Source organism: Scyliorhinus torazame, chromosome 5, assembly GCF_047496885.1.
Source record: "Scyliorhinus torazame isolate Kashiwa2021f chromosome 5, sScyTor2.1, whole genome shotgun sequence".
NCBI lineage: Eukaryota > Metazoa > Chordata > Chondrichthyes > Carcharhiniformes > Scyliorhinidae > Scyliorhinus > Scyliorhinus torazame.
The window spans coordinates 104205155-104229630 of NC_092711.1; the positions used below are offsets into that span (position 1 = coordinate 104205155).

Genomic DNA, 24476 nt, shown 5'->3' on the forward strand with positions numbered 1-24476 from the left:
GGCGTGCTGCACTGTCAGAGGGTCAGTACTGAGGGAGCGCCGCAATGTCAGAGGGTCAGTACTGAGGGAGAGCCGCAATGTCTGAGGGTCAGTACTGAGGGAGACCCGCACTGTCAGAGGGTCAGTACTGAGGGAGTGCCGTACTGTCAGAGGCTCAGTACTGAAGGAGTGCTGCACTGTCATGGGGTCAGTACTGAGGGAGTGCAGCACTGTCAGAGAGTCAGTACTGAGGGAGTGCTGCACTGTCAGAGGGTCAGTACTGAGGGCGTGCTGCACTGTCAGAGGGTCAGTACTGAGGGAGTGCTGCACTGTCAGAGGGTCATTACTGAGGGCGTGCTGCACTGTCAGAGGGTCCCTACTGAGCGAGCGCCGCAATGTCAGAGGGTCAGTACTGAGGGAGAGCCGCAATGTCTGAGGGTCAGTACTGAGGGAGACCCGCTCTGTCAGAGTGTCAGTACTGAGGGAGTGCCGCACTGTGAGAGAGTCAGTACTGAGGGAGCGGCGCACTGTCAGAGGGTCAGTACTGAGGGAGTGCCGCACTGTCAGAGGGTCAGTACTGAGGGAGCGCCGCACTGTCTGAGGGTCAGTACTGAGGGAGCGCTGCACTGTCAGAGGGTCAGTACTGAGGGAGCGCTGCACTGTCAGAGGGTCAGTACTGAAGGAGTGCTGCACTGTCATGGGGTCAGTACTGAGGGAGTGCCGCACTGTCAGAGGGTCAGTACTGAGGGTGTGCCGCACTGTCAGAGGGTCAGTACTGAGGGAGTGCCGTACTGTCAGAGGGTCAGTACTGAAGGACTACTGCACTGTCAGAAGGTCAGTACCGAGGGAGTGCCGCATTGTCAGAGGGTCTGTACTGAGGGAGTGCTGCACTGTCAGAGGGTCAGTACTGAGGGAGTGCCGCACTGTCAGAGGGTCAGTACTGAGGGAGTTCCGCACTGTCACAGGGTCAGTACTGAGGGAGTGGGGCACTGTCAGAGGGTCAGTACTGAGGGAGTGCTGCACTGTCAGAGGGTCAGTACTGAGGGAGTGCCGCACTGTCACAGGGTCAGTACTGAGGGAGTGCCGCACTGTCACAGGGTCAGTACTGAGGGAGGGCCGCACTGTGAGAGGGTCAGTACTGAGGGAGCGGCGCACTGTGAGAGGGTCAGTACTGAGGGAGTGCCGCACTGTGAGAGGGTCAGTACTGAGGGAGCGGCGCACTGTCAGAGGTTCAGAACTGAGGGAGTGCCGCACTGTCAGATGGTCAGTACTGAGGGAGTGCGGCACTGTCAGAGGGTCAGAACTGAGGGAGTGCTGCACTGTCAGAGGGTCAGTACTGAGGGAGTGCCGCACTGTCAGAGGGTCAGTACTGAGGGAGTGCCGCACTGTCAGAGGGTCAGTACTGAGGGAGTGCCGCACTGTCAGAGGGTCAGTACTGAGGGAGTGCTGATCTGTCAGAGGGTCAGTACTGAAGGAGTGCTGCACTGTCAGAGGGTCAGTACTGAGGGAGCGCCGCACTGTCAGGGGGTCAGTACTGAGGGAGTGCTGATCTGTCAGAGGGTCAGTACTGAAGGAGTGCTGCACTGTCAGAGGGTCAGTACTGAGGGAGCGCCGCACTGTCAGAGAGTCAGTACTGAGGGAGTGCCGCACTGTCAGAGGGTCAGTACTGAAGGAGTGCTGCACTGTCATGGGGTCAGTACTGAGGGAGCACCGCACTGCCAGAGAGTCAGAACTGAGGGAGCACCGCACTGTCAGAGAGTCAGTACTGAGGGAGTGCTGCACTGTCAGAGGGTCAGTACCGAGGGAGTGCCGCACTGTTGGAGGTTCAGTACTGAGGGAGCGCAGCACTGTCAGAGGGTCAGTACTGAGGAAGTGCCGCACTGTCAGAGGGTCTGTACTGAGGGAGTGCCGCACTGTCAGAGGGTCTGTACTGAGGGAGTGCCGCACTGTCAGAGAGTCAGTACTGAGGGAGTGCCGCACTGTCAGAGGCTCAATACTGAAGGAGTGCTGCACTGTCAAGGGGTCAGTACTGAGGGAGCACCGCACTGCCAGAGGGTCAGTACAGAAGGTGCGCCGCACTGTCAGAGGCTCAGTACTGAGGGAGTGTAGCACTGTCAGAGGGTCAGTACTGAGGGAGTGCCGCACTGTCAGAGGGTCAATACTGAGGGACTGCTGCACTGCCAGAGGGTCAGTACTGAGGGAGCGCCGTACTGCCAGAGGGTCAGTACTGAGGAAGCGCCGCACTGTCAGAGGGTCAGTACTGAGGGAGCGCCGCACTGTAGATGGTCAGTACTGAGGGAGTGCCGTACTGTCAGAGGGTCAGTACCGAGGGAGTGCCGCACTGTTGGAGGTTCAGTACTGAGGGAGCGCAGCACTGTCAGAGGGTCAGTACTGAGGGAGTGCCGCACTGTCAGAGGGTCTGTACTGAGGCTGTGCCGCACTGTCAGAGGGTCAGTACTGAGGGAGCGCCGCAATGTCAGAGGGTCAGTACTGAGGGAGAGCCGCAATGTCTGAGGGTCAGTACTGAGGGAGACCCGCACTGTCAGAGGGTCAGTACTGAGGGAGTGCCGTACTGTCAGAGGCTCAGTACTGAAGGAGTGCTGCACTGTCATGGGGTCAGTACTGAGGGAGTGCAGCACTGTCAGAGAGTCAGTACTGAGGGAGTGCTGCACTGTCAGAGGGTCAGTACTGAGGGCGTGCTGCACTGTCAGAGGGTCAGTACTGAGGGAGCGCCGCAATGTCAGAGGGTCAGTACTGAGGGAGAGCCGCAATGTCTGAGGGTCAGTACTGAGGGAGACCCGCACTGTCAGAGGGTCAGTACTGAGGGAGTGCCGTACTGTCAGAGGCTCAGTACTGAAGGAGTGCAGCACTGTCAGAGAGTCAGTACTGAGGGAGTGCTGCACTGTCAGAGGGTCAGTACTGAGGGCGTGCTGCACTGTCAGAGGGTCCGTACTGAGCGAGCGCCGCAATGTCAGAGGGTCAGTACTGAGGGAGAGCCGCAATGTCTGAGGGTCAGTACTGAGGGAGACCCGCTCTGTCAGAGTGTCAGTACTGAGGGAGTGCCGCACTGTGAGAGGGTCAGTACTGAGGGAGCGGCGCACTGTCAGAGGGTCAGTACTGAGGGAGCGCCGCACTGTCAGAGGGTCAGTACTGAGGGAGACCCGCTCTGTCAGAGGGTCAGTACTGAGGGAGTGCCGCACTGTCAGAGGGTCAGTACTGAGGGAGCGCCGCACTGTCTGAGGGTCAGTACTGAGGGAGACCCGCTCTGTCAGAGGGTCAGTACTGAGGGAGTGCCGCACTGTCAGAGGGTCAGTACTGAGGGAGCGCCGCACTGTCTGAGGGTCAGTACTGAGGGAGCGCTGCACTGTCAGAGGGTCAGTACTGAGGGAGCGCTGCACTGTCATGGGGTCAGTACTGAGGGAGTGCCGCACTGTCAGAGGGTCAGTACTGAGGGTGTGCCGCACTGTCAGAGGGTCAGTACTGAGGGAGTGCCGTACTGTCAGAGGGTCAGTACTGAAGGACTAGTGCACTGTCAGAAGGTCAGTACCGAGGGAGTGCCGCATTGTCAGAGGGTCTGTACTGAGGGAGTGCTGCACTGTCAGAGGGTCAGTACTGAGGGAGTGCCGCACTGTCAGAGGGTCAGTACTGAGGGAGTTCCGCACTGTCACAGGGTCAGTACTGAGGGAGTGGGGCACTGTCAGAGGGTCAGTACTGAGGGAGTGCTGCACTGTCAGAGGGTCAGTACTGAGGGAGTGCCGCACTGTCACAGGGTCAGTACTGAGGGAGTGCCGCACTGTCACAGGGTCAGTACTGAGGGAGGGCCGCACTGTGAGAGGGTCAGTACTGAGGGAGCGGCGCACTGTGAGAGGGTCAGAACTGAGGGCTGGCCGCACTGTGAGATGGTCAGTACTGAGGGAGCGGTGCACTGTCAGAGAGTCAGTACTGAGGGAGTGCCGCACTGTCAGAGGGTCAGTACTGAAGGAGTGCTGCACTGTCATGGGGTCAGTACTGAGGGAGCACCGCACTGTCAGAGGGTCAGTACTGAGGGAGCACCGCACTGTCAGAGAGTCAGTCCTGAGGGAGTGCTGCACTGTCAGAGGGTCAGTACTGAGGGAGTTCCGCACTGTCACAGGGTCAGTACTGAGGGAGTGGGGCACTGTCACAGGCCAGTACTGAGGGAGTGCTGCACTGTCACAGGGTCAGTACTGAGGGAGCGGCGCACTGTGAGAGGGTCAGTACTGAGGGAGTGCCGCACTGTGAGAGGGTCAGTACTGAGGGAGCGGCGCACTGTTAGAGGGTCAGTACTGAGGGAGTGCCGCACTGTCAGATGGTCAGTACTGAGGGAGTGCGGCACTGTCAGAGGGTCAGTACTGAGGGAGTGCCGCACTGTTCGAGGATCAGTACTGAGGGAGCGCCACACTGTCGGAGAGTCAGTACTGAGGGAGTGCCGCACTGTCAGAGAGTCAGTACTGAGGGAGTGCCGCACTGTCAGACGGTCAGTACTGAAGGAGTGCTGCACTGTCAGAGGGTCAGTACTGAGGGAGCGCCGCACTGTCAGAGAGTCAGTACTGAGGGAGTGCCGCACTGTCAGAGGGTCAATACTGAAGGAGTGCTGCACTGTCAAGGGGTCAGTACTGAGGGAGCACCGCACTGCCAGAGGGTCAGTACAGAAGGTGCGCCGCACTGTCAGAGGCTCAGTACTGAGGGAGTGTAGCACTGTCAGAGGGTCAGTACTGAGGGAGTGCGGCACTGTCAGAGGGTCAATACTGAGGGACTGCTGCACTGCCAGAGTGTCAGTACTGAGGGCGTGCTGCACTGTCAGAGGGTCAGTACTGAGGGAGTGCTGCACTGTCAGAGGCTCAGTACTGAAGGAGTGCTGCACTGTCATGGGGTCAGTACTGAGGGAGTGCAGCACTGTCAGAGAGTCAGTACTGAGGGAGTGCTGCACTGTCAGAGGGTCAGTACTGAGGGCGTGCTGCACTGTCAGAGGGTCAGTACTGAGGGAGCGCCGCAATGTCAGAGGGTCAGTACTGAGGGAGAGCCGCAATGTCTGAGGGTCAGTACTGAGGGAGACCCGCACTGTCAGAGGGTCAGTACTGAGGGAGTGCCGTACTGTCAGAGGCTCAGTACTGAAGGAGTGCTGCACTGTCATGGGGTCAGTACTGAGGGAGTGCAGCACTGTCAGAGAGTCAGTACTGAGGGAGTGCTGCACTGTCAGAGGGTCAGTACTGAGGGCGTGCTGCACTGTCAGAGGGTCAGTACTGAGGGAGTGCTGTACTGTCAGAGGGTCATTACTGAGGGCGTGCTGCACTGTCAGAGGGTCCCTACTGAGCGAGCGCCGCAATGTCAGAGGGTCAGTACTGAGGGAGAGCCGCAATGTCTGAGGGTCAGTACTGAGGGAGACCCGCTCTGTCAGAGTGTCAGTACTGAGGGAGTGCCGCACTGTGAGAGAGTCAGTACTGAGGGAGCGGCGCACTGTCAGAGGGTCAGTACTGAGGGAGTGCCGCACTGTTAGAGGGTCAGTACTGAGGGAGCGCCGCACTGTCTGAGGGTCAGTACTGAGGGAGCGCTGCACTGTCAGAGGGTCAGTACTGAGGGAGCGCTGCACTGTCAGAGGGTCAGTACTGAAGGAGTGCTGCACTGTCATGGGGTCAGTACTGAGGGAGTGCCGCACTGTCAGAGGGTCAGTACTGAGGGTGTGCCGCACTGTCAGAGGGTCAGTACTGAGGGAGTGCCGTACTGTCAGAGGGTCAGTACTGAAGGACTACTGCACTGTCAGAAGGTCAGTACCGAGGGAGTGCCGCATTGTCAGAGGGTCTGTACTGAGGGAGTGCTGCACTGTCAGAGGGTCAGTACTGAGGGAGTGCCGCACTGTCAGAGGGTCAGTACTGAGGGAGTGGGGCACTGTCAGAGGGTCAGTACTGAGGGAGTGCTGCACTGTCAGAGGGTCAGTACTGAGGGAGTGCCGCACTGTCACAGGGTCAGTACTGAGGGAGTGCCGCACTGTCACAGGGTCAGTACTGAGGGAGGGCCGCACTGTGAGAGGGTCAGTACTGAGGGAGCGGCGCACTGTGAGAGGGTCAGTACTGAGGGAGTGCCGCACTGTGAGAGGGTCAGTACTGAGGGAGCGGCGCACTGTCAGAGGTTCAGTACTGAGTGAGTGCCGCACTGTCAGATGGTCAGTACTGAGGGAGTGCGGCACTGTCAGAGGGTCAGAACTGAGGGAGTGCTGCACTGTCAGAGGGTCAGTACTGAGGGAGTGCCGCACTGTCAGAGGGTCAATACTGAGGGACTGCTGCACTGCCAGAGGGTCAGTACTGAGGGAGCGCCGTACTGCCAGAGGGTCAGTACTGAGGAAGCGCCGCACTGTCAGAGGGTCAGTACTGAGGGAGCGCCGCACTGTAGATGGTCAGTACTGAGGGAGTGCCGTACTGTCAGAGGGTCAGTACCGAGGGAGTGCCGCACTGTTGGAGGTTCAGTACTGAGGGAGCGCAGCACTGTCAGAGGGTCAGTACTGAGGGAGTGCCGCACTGTCAGAGGGTCTGTACTGAGGCTGTGCCGCACTGTCATACGGTCAGTACTGAGGGAGTGCCGCACTCTCAGAGGGTCAGTACTGGGGGCGTGCTGCACTGTCAGAGGGTCAGTACTGAGGGAGCGCCGCAATGTCAGAGGGTCAGTACTGAGGGAGAGCCGCAATGTCTGAGGGTCAGTACTGAGGGAGTGCCGTACTGTCAGAGGCTCAGTACTGAAGGAGTGCTGCACTGTCATGGGGTCAGTACTGAGGGAGTGCAGCACTGTCAGAGAGTCAGTACTGAGGGAGTGCTGCACTGTCAGAGGGTCAGTACTGAGGGCGTGCTGCACTGTCAGAGGGTCAGTACTGAGGGAGCGCCGCAATGTCAGAGGGTCAGTACTGAGGGAGAGCCGCAATGTCTGAGGGTCAGTACTGAGGGAGACCCGCACTGTCAGAGGGTCAGTACTGAGGGAGTGCCGTACTGTCAGAGGCTCAGTACTGAAGGAGTGCTGCACTGTCATGGGGTCAGTACTGAGGGAGTGCAGCACTGTCAGAGAGTCAGTACTGAGGGAGTGCTGCACTGTCAGAGGGTCAGTACTGAGGGCGTGCTGCACTGTCAGAGGGTCCGTACTGAGCGAGCGCCGCAATGTCAGAGGGTCAGTAGTGAGGGAGTGCCGCAATGTCTGAGGGTCAGTACTGAGGGAGACCCGCTCTGTCAGAGTGTCAGTACTGAGGGAGTGCCGCACTGTGAGAGGGACAGTACTGAGGGAGCGGCGCACTGTCAGAGGGTCAGTACTGAGGGAGTGCCGCACTGTCAGAGGGTCAGTACTGAGGGAGCGCCGCACTGTCTGAGGGTCAGTACTGAGGGAGCGCTGCACTGTCAGAGGGTCAGTACTGAGGGAGCGCTGCACTGTCATGGGGTCAGTACTGAGGGAGTGCCGCACTGTCAGAGGGTCAGTACTGAGGGTGTGCCGCACTGTCAGAGGGTCAGTACTGAGGGAGTGCCGTACTGTCAGAGGGTCAGTACTGAAGGACTACTGCACTGTCAGAAGGTCAGTACCGAGGGAGTGCCGCATTGTCAGAGGGTCTGTACTGAGGGAGTGCTGCACTGTCAGAGGGTCAGTACTGAGGGAGTGCCGCACTGTCAGAGGGTCAGTACTGAGGGAGTTCCGCACTGTCACAGGGTCAGTACTGAGGGAGTGGGGCACTGTCAGAGGGTCAGTACTGAGGGAGTGCTGCACTGTCAGAGGGTCAGTACTGAGGGAGTGCCGCACTGTCACAGGGTCAGTACTGAGGGAGTGCCGCACTGTCACAGGGTCAGTACTGAGGGAGGGCCGCACTGTGAGAGGGTCAGTACTGAGGGAGCGGCGCACTGTGAGAGGGTCAGTACTGAGGGAGTGCCGCACTGTGAGATGGTCAGTACTGAGGGAGCGGCGCACTGTCAGAGAGTCAGTACTGAGGGAGTGCCGCACTGTCAGAGGGTCAGTACTGAAGGAGTGCTGCACTGTCATGGGGTCAGTACTGAGGGAGCACCGCACTGTCAGAGAGTCAGTACTGAGGGAGTGCTGCACTGTCAGAGGGTCAGTACTGAGGGAGGGCCGCACTGTGAGAGGGTCAGTACTGAGGGAGCGGTGCACTGTGAGAGGGTCAGTACTGAGGGAGTGCCGCACTGTGAGAGGGTCAGTACTGAGGGAGCGGCGCACTGTCAGAGGGTCAGTACTGAGGGAGTGCCGCACTGTCAGATGGTCAGTACTGAGGGAGTGCGGCACTGTCAGAGGGTCAGAACTGAGGGAGTGCTGCACTGTCAGAGGGTCAGTACTGAGGGAGGGCCGCACTGTGAGAGGGTCAGTACTGAGGGAGCGGTGCACTGTGAGAGGGTCAGTACTGAGGGAGTGCCGCACTGTGAGAGGGTCAGTACTGAGGGAGCGGCGCACTGTCAGAGGGTCAGTACTGAGGGAGTGCCGCACTGTCAGATGGTCAGTACTGAGGGAGTGCGGCACTGTCAGAGGGTCAGAACTGAGGGAGTGCTGCACTGTCAGAGGGTCAGTACTGAGGGAGTGCCGCACTGTCAGAGGGTCAGTACTGAGGGAGTGCCGCACTGTCAGAGGGTCAGTACTGAGGGAGTGCCGCACTGTCAGAGGGTCAGTACTGAGGGAGTGCTGATCTGTCAGAGGGTCAGTACTGAAGCAGTGCTGCACTGTCAGAGGGTCAGTACTGAGGGAGCGCCGCACTGTCAGGGGGTCAGTACTGAGGGAGTGCTGATCTGTCAGAGGGTCAGTACTGAAGGAGTGCTGCACTGTCAGAGGGTCAGTACTGAGGGAGCGCCGCACTGTCAGAGAGTCAGTACTGAGGGAGTGCCGCACTGTCAGAGGGTCAGTACTGAAGGAGTGCTGCAATGTCATGGGGTCAGTACTGAGGGAGCACCGCACTGCCAGAGAGTCAGAACTGAGGGAGCACCGCACTGTCAGAGAGTCAGTACTGAGGGAGTGCTGCACTGTCAGAGGGTCAGTACTGAGGGAGTGCCGCACTGTTCGAGGATCAGTACTGAGGGAGCGCCACACTGTCGGAGAGTCAGTACTGAGGGAGTGCCGCACTGTCAGAGAGTCAGTACTGAGGGAGTGCCGCACTGTCAGACGGTCAGTACTGAAGGAGTGCTGCACTGTCAGAGGGTCAGTACTGAGGGAGCGCCGCACTGTCAGAGAGTCAGTACTGAGGGAGTGCCGCACTGTCAGAGGGTCAATACTGAAGGAGTGCTGCACTGTCAAGGGGTCAGTACTGAGGGAGCACCGCACTGCCAGAGGGTCAGTACAGAAGGTGCGCCGCACTGTCAGAGGCTCAGTACTGAGGGAGTGTAGCACTGTCAGAGGGTCAGTACTGAGGGAGTGCGGCACTGTCAGAGGGTCAATACTGAGGGACTGCTGCACTGCCAGAGGGTCAGTACTGAGGGAGCGCCGTACTGCCAGAGGGTCAGTACTGAGGAAGCGCCGCACTGTCAGAGGGTCAGTACTGAGGGAGCGCCGCACTGTAGAGGGTCAGTACTGAGGGAGTGCCGTACTGTCAGAGGGTCAGTACCGAGGGAGCGCCGCACTGTTGGAGGTTCAGTACTGAGGGAGCGCAGCACTGTCAGAGGGTCAGTACTGAGGGAGACCCGCTCTGTCAGAGTGTCAGTACTGAGGGAGTGCCGCACTGTGAGAGTGTCAGTACTGAGGGAGCGGCGCACTGTCAGAGGGTCAGTACTGAGGGAGTGCCGCACTGTCAGAGGGTCAGTACTGAGGGAGCGCCGCACTGTCTGAGGGTCAGTACTGAGGGAGCGCTGCACTGTCAGAGGGTCAGTACTGAGGGAGCGCTGCACTGTCATGGGGTCAGTACTGAGGGAGTGCCGCACTGTCAGAGGGTCAGTACTGAGGGTGTGCCGCACTGTCAGAGGGTCAGTACTGAGGGAGTGCCGTACTGTCAGAGGGTCAGTACTGAAGGACTACTGCACTGTCAGAAGGTCAGTACCGAGGGAGTGCCACATTGTCAGAGGGTCTGTACTGAGGGAGTGCTGCACTGTCAGAGGGTCAGTACTGAGGGAGTGCCGCACTGTCAGAGGGTCAGTACTGAGGGAGTTCCGCACTGTCACAGGGTCAGTACTGAGGGAGTGGGGCACTGTCAGAGGGTCAGTACTGAGGGAGTGCTGCACTGTCAGAGGGTCAGTACTGAGGGAGTGCCGCACTGTCCCAGGGTCAGTACTGAGGGAGTGCCGCACTGTCACAGGGTCAGTACTGAGGGAGGGCCGCACTGTGAGAGGGTCAGTACTGAGGGAGCGGCGCACTGTGAGAGGGTCAGTACTGAGGGAGTGCCGCACTGTGAGAGGGTCAGTACTGAGGGAGCGGCGCACTGTCAGAGAGTCAGTACTGAGGGAGTGCCGCACTGTCAGAGGGTCAGTACTGAAGGAGTGCTGCACTGTCATGGGGTCAGTACTGAGGGAGCACCGCACTGCCAGAGAGTCAGAACTGAGGAAGCACCGCACTGTCAGAGTCAGTACTGAGGGAGTGCTGCACTGTCACAGGGTCAGTACTGAGGGAGTGGGGCACTGTCAGAGGGTCAGTACTGAGGGAGTGCCGCACTGTCACAGGGTCAGTACTGAGGGAGCGGCGCACTGTGAGAGGGTCAGTACTGAGGGAGTGCCGCACTGTGAGAGGGTCAGTGCTGAGGGAGCGGCGCACTGTCAGAGGGTCAGTACTGAGGGAGCGGCGCACTGTCAGAGGGTCAGTACTGAGGGAGTGCCGCACTGTCAGAGGGTCAGTACTGAGGGAGTGCCGCACTGTCAGAGGGTCAGTACTGAGGGAGTGCCGCACTGTCAGATGGTCAGTACTGAGGGAGTGCGGCACTGTCAGAGGGTCAGAACTGAGGGAGTGCTGCACTGTCAGAGGGTCAGTACTGAGGGAGTGCCGCACTGTCAGAGGGTCAGTACTGAGGGAGTGCCGCACTGTCAGAGGGTCAGTACTGAGGGAGTGCCGCACTGTCAGAGGGTCAGTACTGAGGGAGTGCTGATCTGTCAGAGGGTCAGTACTGAAGGAGTGCTGCACTGTCAGAGGGTCAGTACTGAGGGAGCGCCGCACTGTCAGGGGGTCAGTACTGAGGGAGTGCTGATCTGTCAGAGGGTCAGTACTGAAGGAGTGCTGCACTGTCAGAGGGTCAGTACTGAGGGAGCGCCGCACTGTCAGAGAGTCAGTACTGAGGGAGTGCCGCACTGTCAGAGGGTCAGTACTGAAGGAGTGCTGCACTGTCATGGGGTCAGTACTGAGGGAGCACCGCACTGCCAGAGAGTCAGAACTGAGGGAGCACCGCACTGTCAGAGAGTCAGTACTGAGGGAGTGCTGCACTGTCAGAGGGTCAGTACTGAGGGAGTGCCGCACTGTTCGAGGATCAGTACTGAGGGAGCGCCACACTGTCGGAGAGTCAGTACTGAGGGAGAGCCGCACTGTCAGAGAGTCAGTACTGAGGGAGTGCCGCACTGTCAGACGGTCAGTACTGAAGGAGTGCTGCACTGTCAGAGGGTCAGTACTGAGGGAGCGCCGCACTGTCAGAGAGTCAGTACTGAGGGAGTGCCGCACTGTCAGAGGGTCAATACTGAAGGAGTGCTGCACTGTCAAGGGGTCAGTACTGAGGGAGCACCGCACTGCCAGAGGGTCAGTACAGAAGGTGCGCCGCACTGTCAGAGGCTCAGTACTGAGGGAGTGTAGCACTGTCAGAGGGTCAGTACTGAGGGAGTGCGGCACTGTCAGAGGGTCAATACTGAGGGACTGCTGCACTGCCAGAGGGTCAGTACTGAGGGAGCGCCGTACTGCCAGAGGGTCAGTACTGAGGAAGCGCCGCACTGTCAGAGGGTCAGTACTGAGGGAGCGCCGCACTGTAGAGGGTCAGTACTGAGGGAGTGCCGTACTGTCAGAGGGTCAGTACCGAGGGAGTGCCGCACTGTTGGAGGTTCAGTACTGAGGGAGCGCAGCACTGTCAGAGGGTCAGTACTGAGGGAGTGCCGCACTGTCAGAGGGTCTGTACTGAGGGAGTGCCGCACTGTCAGAGGGTCTGTACTGAGGGAGTGCCGCACTGTCAGAGAGTCAGTACTGAGGGAGTGCCGCACTGTCAGAGGGTCAATACTGAAGGAGTGCTGCACTGTCAAGGGGTCAGTACTGAGGGAGCACCGCACTGCCAGAGGGTCAGTACAGAAGGTGCGCCGCACTGTCAGAGGCTCAGTACTGAGGGAGTGTAGCACTGTCAGAGGGTCAGTACTGAGGGAGTGCCGCACTGTCAGAGGGTCAATACTGAGGGACTGCTGCACTGCCAGAGGGTCAGTACTGAGGGAGCGCCGTACTGCCAGAGGGTCAGTACTGAGGAAGCGCCGCACTGTCAGAGGGTCAGTACTGAGGGAGCGCCGCACTGTAGAGGGTCAGTACTGAGGGAGTGCCGTACTGTCAGAGGGTCAGTACCGAGGGAGTGCCGCACTGTTGGAGGTTCAGTACTGAGGGAGCGCAGCACTGTCAGAGGGTCAGTACTGAGGGAGTGCCGCACTGTCAGAGGGTCTGTACTGAGGGAGTGCCGCACTGTCAGAGGGTCTGTACTGAGGGACTGCCGCACTGTCAGAGGGTCTGTACTGAGGGAGTGCCGCACTGTCAGAATGTCAGTACTGAGGGAGTGCTGCACTGTCAGAGGGTCAGTACTGAGGGAGTGCTGCACTGTCAGAGGGTCTGTACTGAGGGAGTGCCGCACTGTCAGAGGGTCAGTACTGAGGGAGTGCTGCACTGTCAGAGGGTCTGTACTGAGGGAGTGCCGCACTGTCAGAGGGTCAGTACTGAGGGAGTGCCGCACTGTGAGAGGGTCAGTGCTGAGGGAGTGCCGCACTGTTGGAGGTTCAGTACTGAGGGAGCGCAGCACTGTCAGAGGGTCAGTACTGAGGGAGTGCCGCACTATCAGAGGGTCAGTGCTGAGGGAGTGCTGCACTGTCAGAGGGTCAGTACTGAGGGAGTGCCGCACTGTCAGAGGGTCAGTACTGAGGGAGCGCCGCACTGTCGGAGGTTCAGTACTGAGAGAGCGCAGCACTGTCAGAGGGTCAGTACTGAGGGAGTGCCGCACTGTCAGAGGGTCAGTACTGAGGGAGACCCGCACTGTCAGAGGGTCAGTACTGAGGGAGTGCCGCACTGTCAGAGGGTCAGTACTGAGGGAGTGCCGCACTGTCAGAGGGTCAGTACTGAGGGAGTGCCGCACTGTCAGAGGGTCAGTACTGAGGGAGTGCTGCACTGTCAGAGGGTCAGTACTGAGGGAGTGCTCATCTGTCAGAGGGTCAGTACTGAGGGAGTGCCGCACTGTCAGAGGGTCAGTATTGAGGGAGTGCCGCACTGTCGGAGGGTCTGTACTGAGGGAGTGCCGCACTGTCAGAGGGTCAGTACTGAGGGAGTGCTGCACTGTCAGAGGGTCAGTACTGAGGGAGTGCTCATCTGTCAGAGGGTCAGTACTGAGGGAGTGCCGCACTGTCAGAGGGTCAGTATTGAGGGAGTGCCGCACTGTCAGAGGGTCTGTACTGAGGGAGTGCCGCACTGTCAGAGGGTCTGTACTGAGGGAGTGCTGCACTGTCAGAGGGTCAGTACTGAGGGAGTGCTGCACTGTCAGAGGGTCAGTACTGAGGGAGTGCTCATCTGTCAGAGGGTCAGTACTGAGGGAGTGCCGCACTGTCAGAGGGTCAGTATTGAGGGAGTGCCGCACTGTCAGAGGGTCTGTACTGAGGGAGTGCCGCACTGTCAGAGGGTCAGTACTGAGGGAGTGCTGCACTGTCAGAGGGTCAGTACTGAGGGAGTGCTCATCTGTCAGAGGGTCAGTACTGAGGGAGTGCCGCACTGTCAGAGGGTCAGTATTGAGGGAGTGCCGCACTGTCAGAGGGTCAGTACTGTGGGAGTGCCGCACTGTCAGAGGGTCAGTATTGAGGGAGAGCTGCACTGTCAGGGGGTCAGTACTGAGGGAGTGCCGCACTGTCAGAGGGTCAGTACTGAGGGAGTGCCGTACTGTCAGAGAGTCAGTACTGGGGGAGGGCCGCACTGTCAGAGGGTCAGTATTGAGGGAGAGCTGCACTGTCAGGGGGTCAGTACTGAGGGAGTGCCGCACTGTCAGAGGGTGAGTACTGAGGGAGCACCGCTCTGTCAGAGGGTCAGTACTGAGGGAGTGCCGCACTGTCAGGGGGTCAGTACTGAGGGAGTGCCGCACTGTCAGAGGGTCAGTACTGAGGGAGCACCGCTCTGTCAGAGGGTCAGTACTGCGGGAGTGCCGCACTGTCAGAGGGTCAGTACTGAGGGAGTGCCGCACTGTCAGAGGGTCAGTACTGAGGGAGTGCCGCACTGTCAGAGGGTCAGTACTGAGGGAGTGCCGCACTGTCAGAGGGTCAGTACTGAGGGAGCGCTGCACTGTCAGAGGGTCAGTACTGAGGGAGTGCTGCACTGTCAGAGGGTCAGTACTGAGGGAGTGCCGCTCTGTCAGAGGGTCAGTACTGAGGGAGTGCCGCACTGTCAGAGGGTCAGTACTGAGGGAGTGCCGCACTGTCAGAGGGTCAGTACTGAGGGAGTGCTGCACTGTCAGAGGGTCAGTACTGAGGGAGTGCCGCACTGTCAGAGGGTCAGTACTGAGGGAGTGCCGCACTGTGAGAGGGTCAGTACTGAGGGAGTGCCGCACTGTCAGTAACGAGCGGGCCCATCCCAGGCTGAAACAATAAACTCGACACATATCATGGGGGTTCCTGACTGATTTTATTTTGTATTTCATGCTGCACTTTTCGTGGGGCTCTTTGCTCGGAGACTCCCTCCTTTCCATCCTTTGGGGATGGGCAGGTTGAGCTGTCGTTCCTCTTCTTGGCGTTGGAGACGCTCCTGTTGTTCCGTCCACCTCTCCTTCCCCCGTTCCATCTCATTGGTCAGCATCACAATCCGCCTCTGTCACAGAGAGAGAGAGGCAGGGCATCAGAGAGAGAGACAAGTGGGGAGAGACTCGGGGGCGGGAGAGGAGGGAGGGGATGGGCGAGGTGGGGGACTCAGGGCGGGTGAGACAGGGCAGGAGTGAAGTGAAGGAACGACCGGGTAAACGCTGAATGAGAGAAGCTGGGACTCACCGCCATTTTCTCTGACTCCATCCGCCTTCGAATCTGTCCCTTCAATGGAGGAGCCGGTGTTCCATCTGAGCAACAAGAGGAATGGGAACACGAGAGTTGCTGCACAGGGCAAGCAGAAAAACACAGCAAGGGCCAATCGCCAAATCGTAAACAATACGAAGTAAGGAGCTCGAGACTGGAATCTAATCGAGGGGTTCAGGATAGTTTATATATAGAATAACAGATACCCAGGAGTGAGTGACAGACTGGAATCTAATCGAGGGGTTCAGGGTGGTTTATATATAGAATAACAGATACCCGGGAGTGAGTTACAGACTGGAATCTAATCGAGGGGTTCGGGATGGGTTATATATAGAATAACAGATACCCGGGAGTGAGTTACAGAGTGGAATCTAATCGAGGGGAACAGGATAGTTTATATATAGAATAACAGATACCCGGGAGTGAGTTACAGACTGGAATCTAAACGAGGCGTTCAGGGTGGTTTATATATAGAATAACAGATACCCGGGAGTGAGTTACAGACTGGAATCTAATCGAGGGGTTCAGGATGGTTTATATATAGAATAACAGATACCCGGGAGTGAGTTACAGACTGGAATCTAATCGAGGGGTTCGGGGTGGTTTATATACAGAATAACAGATACCCGGGAGTGAGTTACAGACTGGAATCTAATCGAGGCGTTCGGGGTGGTTTATATATAGAATAACAGATACCCGGGAGTGAGTTACAGACTGGAATCTAATCGAAGGGTTCGGGATGGGTTATATATAGAATAACAGATACCCGGGAGTGAGTTACAGAGTGGAATCTAATCGAGGGGAACAGGATAGTTTATATATGGAATAACAGATACCCTGGAGTGAGTTACAGACTGGAATCTAATCGAGGGGTTCGGGGTGGTTTATATACAGAATAACAGATACCCGGGAGTGAGTTACAGACTGGAATCTAATCGAGGCGTTCGGGGTGGTTTATATACAGAATAACAGATACCCGGGAGTGAGTTACAGACTGGAATCTAATCGAGGCGTTCGGGGTGGTTTATATATAGAATAACAGATACCCGGGAGTGAGTTACAGACTTGAATCTAATCGAGGGGTTCGGGGTGGTTTATATATAGAATAACAGGTAACCGGGAGTGAGTTACAGACTGGAATCTAATCGAGGGGTTCAGGGTGGTTTATATATAGAATAACAGATGCCCGGGAGTGAGTTACAGACTGGAATCTAATCGAGGGGTTTGGGGTGGTTTATATATAGAACAGATACCCGGGAGTGAGTTACAGACTGGAATCTAATCGAGGGGTTCTTGATGGGGTATATATAGAATAACAGATACCTGTGAGTGAGTTCCAGACTGGAATCTAATCGAGGGGTTCAGGGTGGTTTATATATAGAATAACAGTTATCCGGGATGCGTTACAGAGTGGAATCTAATCGAGGGGTTCGGGGTGGTTTATATATAGAATAACAGATACCCGGGAGTGAGTTACAGACTGGAATCTAATCAAGGGGTTCAGGGTGGATTAAATACAGAATAACAGATACCGGGGAGTGAGTTACAGACTGGAATCTAATCGAGGGGTTCAGGGTGGTTTATATATAGAATAACAGATACCCAGGAGTGAGTTACAGACTGGAATCTAATCGAGGTGTTCAGGATAGTTTATATATATAGAATAACAGAGACCCGGGAGTGAGTTACAGACTGGAATCTAATCGAGCGGTTCGGAGTGGTTTATATATAGAACAACAGATACCCGGGAGTGAGTTACAGACTGGAATCTAATCGAGGGGTTCAGGGTGGTTTATATATAGAATAACAGTATACCCGGGAGTGAGTTACAGACTGGAATCTAATCGAGGGATTCAGAATGGCTTATATATAGAATAACAGATACCCGGGAGTGAGTTACAGACTGGAATCTAATGAGGGTTTCGGGTGGTTTATATACAGAATAACAGATACCCGGGAGTGAGTTACAGAGTGGAATCTAATCGAGGCGTTCGGGGTGGTTTATATACAGAACAGATACCCGGGAGTGAGTTACAGACTGGAATCGAATCGAGGGGTTCGGGGTGGTTTATATAGAATAACAGATACCCGGGAGTGAGTTACAGACTGGAATCTAATGAGGGTTTCGGGTGGTTTATATACAGAATAACAGATACCCGGGAGTGAGTTACAGACTGCAATCTAATTGAGGGGTTCAGGGTGGTTTATATATAGAATAACAGATACCCGGGAGTGAGTTACAGACTGAAATCTGATTGGGGTTCGGGGTGGTTATTAGATAGAATAACAGATACCCGGGAGTGAGTTACAGACTGGAATCTAATCGAGGGGTACAGGATAGTTTCTATATAGAATAACAGATACCCGGGAGTGAGTTACAGACTGGAATCTAATCGAGGGGTTTGGGGGGGGGTTTATACATAGAATAACAGATACCCGGGAGTGAGTTACAGACTGGAATCTAATCGAGGGGGTCGGGGTGGTTTATATATAGAATAACAGATACCCGGGAGTGAGTTACAGACTGCAATCTAATTGAGGGGTTCGGGGTGGTTTATATATAGAATAACAGATACCCGGGAGTGAGTTACAGACTGGAATCTAATTGAGGGGTTCGGGGTGGTTTATATATAGAATAACAGATACCCGGGAGTGAGTTACAGACTGGAATCTAATCGAGGGGTTCGGGGTGGTTTATATATAGAATAACAGATACCCGGGAGTGAGTTACAGACTGGAATCTAATCGAGGGGTTCGGGGTGGTTTATATATAGAATAACAGATACCCGGGAGTGAGTTACAGACTGGAATCTAATCGAGGGGTTCGGGGTGGTTCATATATAGAATAACAGATACCCGGGAGTGAGTTACAGACTGGAATCTAATCGAGGGGTTCGGGGTGGTTTATATATAGAATAACAGATACCCGGGAATGAGTTACAGACTGGAATCTAATCGAGGGGTTCGGGGTGGTTTATATATAGAATAACAGATACCCGGGAGTGAGTTACAGACTGGAATCTAACCGAGGGGTTCGGGGTGGTTTATATATAGAGTAACATACCCGGGAGTGAGTTACAGACTGGAATCTAATCGAGGGGTTCGGGGTGGTTTATATATAGAATAACAGATACCCGGGAGTGAGTTACAGACTGGAATCAAATCAAGGGGTTCAGGGTGGATTAAATACAGAATAACAGATACCCGGGAGTGAGTTACATACTGGAATCTAATCGAGGGGTTCAGGGGGGTTTATATATAGAATAACAGATGCCCGGGAGTGAGTAACAGACTGGAATCTAATCAAGGGGTTCAGGATAGTTTATATAGAGAATAACAGATACCCGGGAGTGAGTAACAGACTGGAATCTAATCGAGGGGTTCAGGATGGTTTAGATATAGAATCATGTGGAGATGCCGGCGTTGGACTGGGGTGAGCATAGTAAGAAGTCTTACAACACCAGGTTAAAGTTTCGATGTCACTAGCTTTCGGAGCGCTGCTCCTTCCCCAGGTGAATGAAGAGGTATGTTCCAGAAACACATATATAGACAGATTCAAAGATGCCAAACAATGCTTGGAATAGGATTGGATTGGATTTGTTTATTGTCACGTGCACCGAGGTACAGTGAAAAGTATTTTTCTGCGAGCAGCTCAACAGATCATTAAGTACATGGGAAGAAAAGGGAATAAAAGAAAATACATAATAGGGCAACACAACATATACAATGTAACTACAAAAGCACTGGCATCGGATGAAGCATACAGGGTGTAGTGTTAATGAGGTCAGTCCATAAGAGGGTCATTTAGGAGTCTGGTGACAGTGGGGAAGAAGCTGTTTTTGAGTCTGTTCGTGCGTGTTCTCAGACTTCTGTATCTCCTGCCCGATGGAAGAAGTTGGAAGAGTGAGTAAGCCGGGTGGGAGGGGTCTTTGATTATACTGCCTGCTTTCCCCAGGCAGCGGGAGGTGTAGATGGAGTCAATGGATGGGAGGCAGGTTCGTGTGATGGACTGGGCGGTGTTCACGACTCTCTGAAGTTTCTTGCGGAGAAGTTTCTTGCGAGCATTAATACGACCATTAGCAGGTGATTAAATCTTTACAGATCCAGAGATGGGGTAACCCCAGGTTAAAGAGGTGTGAATTGCATCAAGCCAGGACAGTTGGTCGGATTTCGCAGGCCAGATGGTGGGGGATGAATGTAATGCGACATGAATCCCAGGTCCCGGTTGAGGCCGCCCTCATGTGTGCGGAACTTGGCTATACATTTCTGCTCGGCGATTCTGCGTTGTCGCGCGTCCTGAAGGCCGCCTTGGAGAACGCTTACCCCGAGATCAGAGGCTGAATGCCCTTGGTTGCTGAAGTGTTCCCCGACTGGAAGGGAACATTCCTGCCTGGTGATTGTTGCGCGATGTCCGTTCATTCGTTGTCGCAGCGTCTGCATGGTCTCTCCAATGTACCACGCTTCGGGACATCCTTTCCTGCAGCGTATGAGGTAGACAACGTTGGCCGAGTCGCACGAGTATGTACCGCGTACCTGGTGGGTGGTGTTCTCACGTGTAATAGTGGTATCCATGTCGATGATCTGGCACGTCTTGCAGAGATTGCCATGGCAGGGTTGTGTGGTGTTGTGGTCACTGTTCTGAAGACTGGGTAGTTTGCTGCACACAATGGTTCGTTTGAGGGTGCGCGGTTGTTTGAAGGCAAGTAGTGGGGGTGTGGGGATGACCTTGGCAAGATGTTCATCTTCATCGATGAAGTGTTGAAGGCTGTGAAGAAGATGTCGTAGTTTCTCCGCTCCGGGAAAGTACTGGACGGTTGTGTCCCATGTTTGTCTTCTGAGGAGGTCGGTGCGGTTTTTGCTGTGGCGCTTTGGAACTGTCGATCGATGAGTCGAGCGCCATATCCCGTTCGTACGAGGGCATCTTTCAACGTCTGTAGATGTCTGTTACGCTCCTCCTCGTCTGAGCAGATCCTGTGTATACGGAGAGCTTGTCCATAGGGGATGGCTTCTTTAATGTGTTTAGGGTGGAAGCTGGAGAAGTGGAGCATCATGAGGTTATCCGTGGGTTTGCGGTAAAGCGAAGTGCTGAGGTGACCGTCCTTGATGGAGACGAGTGTGTCCAAGAATGCAACTGATTTTGGAGAGTAGTCCATGGCGAGTCTGATAGTTGGATGGAACTTATTAAAGTCATCGTGTAGTCGTTTCAGTGATTCTTCACCGTGGGTCCAAAGGAAAAAAATGTCATCGATGTATCTGGTGTATAACGTCGGTTGAAGGTCCTGTGCGGTGAGTAGGTCCTGTTCAAACTTGTGCATGAAGATGTTGGCGTATTGGGGTGCGAATTTGGTCTCCATGGCTGTTCCGCGCGTCTGGATGAAGAACTTGTTGTCGAAGGTGAAGACGTTGTGATCCAGAATGAAGCGGATGAGTTGCAGAATTGCGTCTGGAGATTGGAGGCTGTCGGTGTTGAGTACTGACTCGGCCAATGTTGTCTACCTCATACGCTGCAGGAAAGGATGTCCCGAAGCGTGGTACATTGGCGAGACCATGCAGACGCTGCGACAACGAATGAACGGACATCGCGCGACAATCACCAGGCAGGAATGTTCCCTTCCAGTCGGGGAACACTTCAGCAGTCAAGGGCATTCAGCCTCTGATCTCCGGGTAAGCGTTCTCCAAGGCGGCCTTCAGGACGCGCGACAACGCAGAATCGCCGAGCAGAAACTGATAGCCAAGTTCCGCACACATGAGTGCGGCCTCAACCGGGACCTGGGATTCATGTCGCGTTACATTCATCCCCCACCATCTGGCCTGCGAAATCCTACCAACTGACCTGGCTTGATACAATTCACACCTCTTTAACCTGGGGTTACCCCATCTCTGGATCTGTAAAGATTTAATCACCTGCTAATGGTCGCATTCCAAGCATTGGCTGGCATCTTTGAATTTGTCTAAATATGTGTTTCTGGGACATACCTCTTCATTCACCTGAGGAAGGAGCAGCGCTCCGAAAGCTAGTGACATCGAAACAAACCTGTTGGACTTTAACCTGGTGTTGTAAGACTTCTTGCTGTGCTCACCCCAGTCCAACGCCGGCATCTCCACATCTTATATATAGAATAACAGATACCCGGGAGTGAGGGGGTGGGGGTGCAGACGAGGCTGATGTGTGTATTAGGGTATGAGTAATCTGGATGGAAGAACTCCTCCAATGATTATATCACATGATTTTTAGCTACTGACCTGCGAAAGACCAGTCCGGTCGGTCTGTTAGGGGTCCGTATCCACTTCCACTCTTCGACAGACCTACCCTGTGAAAGGGAGGGAGATAATCAGACTGTGAGTACAGAGAGGTACAGCACCAACACAGCCTGCTCCTGAGCCCAGGCGACGTGTCCTGCACCACGACACAGGGTGATGTCCTGCCCAGGGCTGTGGTCGGTCACAATGGGACTGCTGCCTGGGCAGCGACTGGTACGCCACAGCAAAAGCAAATAGGTCATAGGGGCTGGAGGAGGTTACAGAGATAGGGAGGGTTGTAGGGGGCTGGGGGAGGTTACAGAGATAGGGAGGGGTGTAGGGGGCTGGAGGAGGTTACAGAGATAGGGAGGGTCTCGGGGTGCTAGAGAGGGATGATGTCCTTGGGGCATTTGACCAGGAAGGCAGCAGTTATTAACCTGACCAGCAGTCGGTGATGTTCACCAAATTGGGTTGACAGAGAACGGGCCTGATCCCGTTCCGGCTGCAGAGTATATTACAGTCACAGAGTTTACAGCACAGAAAGAGGCTCTTCGGCCCATCCATTCCGCGACGGCAATCAAGCCCCTATCCACTCTAATCCCATTGTCCAGCAGTGGGTCCGTGGCCTTGTACGCTATTTCAAATGCTCATCCCAACACTTCTTAATAGTTGTGAGAGTTCCTGGCCCCACCATCCTCTCAGGCAGCGAGTTCCCGATTCGCAGCTTTTCCTCAAATCCCGAGATTGATTCTGTCTACACCTCCCGGTGCCTCAGGAAGGCAGTCAGCATTATCAGAGACCCCTCCCACCCAGGCATTGCCTTCTTCCAGACTCTTCCATCAGGCAGAAGGTACAGAAGTCTGAAGACCCGCACATCCAGACATCGGAACAGCTTCTTCCCCTCAGCTACAACACTCCTCAACGACTCCCACTCGGACTGATCTGTTCCCTGTGAGAACACTATTCACAACGCCCTATGCTGCTCTTGCTCATGTATTTGCTTTGTTTGGCCCCTTGTTCCGCACTGTAACCAATCACGGTTTGTCGATGTACCATTTGTCAACATTCTCTGTCGATTATTCTTTTGTCTACTATGTAGGTTCTGTGTACGTTCCCTCGGCCGCAGAAAAATACTTTTCACTGTACTTCGGTACATGTGACAATAAATCAAATCAATCAGGGGCTGTTTAGCACAGGGCTAATTCGCTGGCTTTGAAAGCAGACCAAGGCAGGCCAGCAGCACGGTTCAATTCCCGTACCAGCCTCCCCGAACAGGTGCTGGAATGTGGCGACTAGGGGCTTTTCACAGTAACATCATTTGAAGCCTACTTGTGACAATGAGTGATTTTCATTTCATTTCAATGAATGAAAAGCACACGTGGCTAGCACTGTGGCTTCACAGCACCAGGGTCCCAGGTTCGATTCCCCGCCAGGCCACTGTCTGCACGTTCTCCCTGTGTCTGCGTGGGTTTCCTCCGGGTGCTCCGGTTTCCTCCCACAGTCCAAAGACGTGCAGGGTTAGGTGGGTTGGCCATGATAAAATTGCCCTTAGTGACCAAAGAGGTTAAGGGTTATTAGGTTATAGAATTTCATAGAATTTACAGTGCAGAAGGAGGCCATTCAGCCCATCGAGTCTGCACTGGCTCTTGGAAAGAGCACCCTACACAAGGTCAACACCTCCACCCTATCCCCGTAACCCAGTAAACCCACCCAACACTAAGGGCAATTTTGGACACTTGGCAATTTAGAATGGCCAATCCACCTAACCTGCACATCTTTGGACTGTGGGAGGAAACCGGAGCACCCAGAGGAAACCCACGCACACACGGGGAGGATGTGCAGACTCCGCACAGACAGTGACCCAAGGCGGAATCGAACCTGGGACCCTGGAGCTGTGAAGCAATTGTGCTATCCACAATGCTACCGTGCTGCCCACAAATTATGGAGAGAGGGTGGGAAGTGAGGGCTTAAGTGGGTCGGTGCAGACTCGATGGGCCGAATGGCCTCCTTCTGCACTGTTTGTTCTATGTTCCCCACAGCTACCAGACTCCTCAACGACTCCCCCTCGGACTGATCTGCTCCCTGTGAGAACACTATTCACGGCGCCCTAGGCTGCTCTTGTTTGGCCCCTCGTTCCGCACTGTAACCAATCACGGTTTGTCGATGTACTATTTGTCGATGATCTCTGTCGATTATTCTTTTTGTCCACGACGTACGTTCCCTCGGCGGCCGAGCAATACCTTTAGCTGTGCTTCGGTACATGGGACAATACATCAATTGATGAATGAATCAATAACCCTCCTGTCCCATCCGTTGTTTCGACAGACACCGGAGAAATCTTGCCATGCTCACCCGAGGCGCCATTTACTCCCCGCGCGGGATACAGCTCCCGAGGACAGGAACCTCACCCCACACATCAGGGGGACAGACAGGAACCGCAGCGGACCTAAAGACAGAGGACAGAGTTATCATTGAGAATGCTTCAACAAATTTCCACCTCCCAGGACGGAGTTAGATACAGAGTAAAGCTCCCTCTCACACACCCATCATCATCCTCCTCTTCCTCCTGCAGGCCTCACTCCAGCCTCAGGCTTCAGACAGGGGTGTAGGCCCCGCGCAGGCGCACTGGGTCATTCCCGCAGCTCAGCGGCCGCACTGCGCATGCTCGGGTTCACTGCTGGTCCTCCCAGCGGGTAATGAGGGGGCGGGCCTGGTCGACCTCGCGGTGGGAGTGAATGAGGGGGCGGGGCCGGAGGACCGGGCGGCAGCGGTTGGTCATCCCAGCAGTGGGAGTGACGGAAGGGGCGGGGCTGGAGGTCTGGGCGGCAGCGGCTGGTCCTCCCAGCAATAGGAGTGACGTATGGGGCGTGGCTGGAGGTCTGGGCGGCAGCGGCTGGTCCTCCCAACAGTGGGAGTGACGGATGGGGCGGGGCTGGAGGTCTGGGCGGCAGCGGCTGGTCCTCCCAGCAATAGGAGTGACGTAGGGGGCGTGGCTGGAGGTCTGGGCGGCAGTGGCTGGTCCTCCCAGCAGTGGGTGTGACGGAAGGGGCGGAGCTGGAGGTCTGGAAGGCAGCGGCTGGTCCTCCCAGCAGT

General features: G+C 55.5%; 1 protein-coding gene across 2 annotated transcripts; it reads right to left on the reverse strand.

Moving 5' to 3' along the window:
- Positions 1-14744: 14744 nt before the first annotated feature.
- On the reverse strand, positions 14745-24093 carry LOC140419305 (large ribosomal subunit protein mL52-like). 2 transcript variants are annotated; one of them, XM_072503139.1, is made up of 5 exons: positions 23927-24093; positions 23736-23829; positions 21387-21454; positions 15123-15221; positions 14745-14946 (listed from the first exon to the last, which is right to left on the reverse strand). In XM_072503139.1, exons 1-5 carry the CDS (start codon positions 23934-23936, stop codon positions 14921-14923), a joined length of 297 nt encoding a protein of 98 aa, XP_072359240.1. In that variant the 5' UTR covers positions 23937-24093; the 3' UTR covers positions 14745-14920. The 2 variants fall into 2 exon arrangements, with proteins under 2 accessions (XP_072359240.1, XP_072359239.1); XM_072503138.1 differs by having other exon boundaries at positions 15123-15187; positions 23927-24091.
- Positions 24094-24476: the final 383 nt, after the last annotated feature.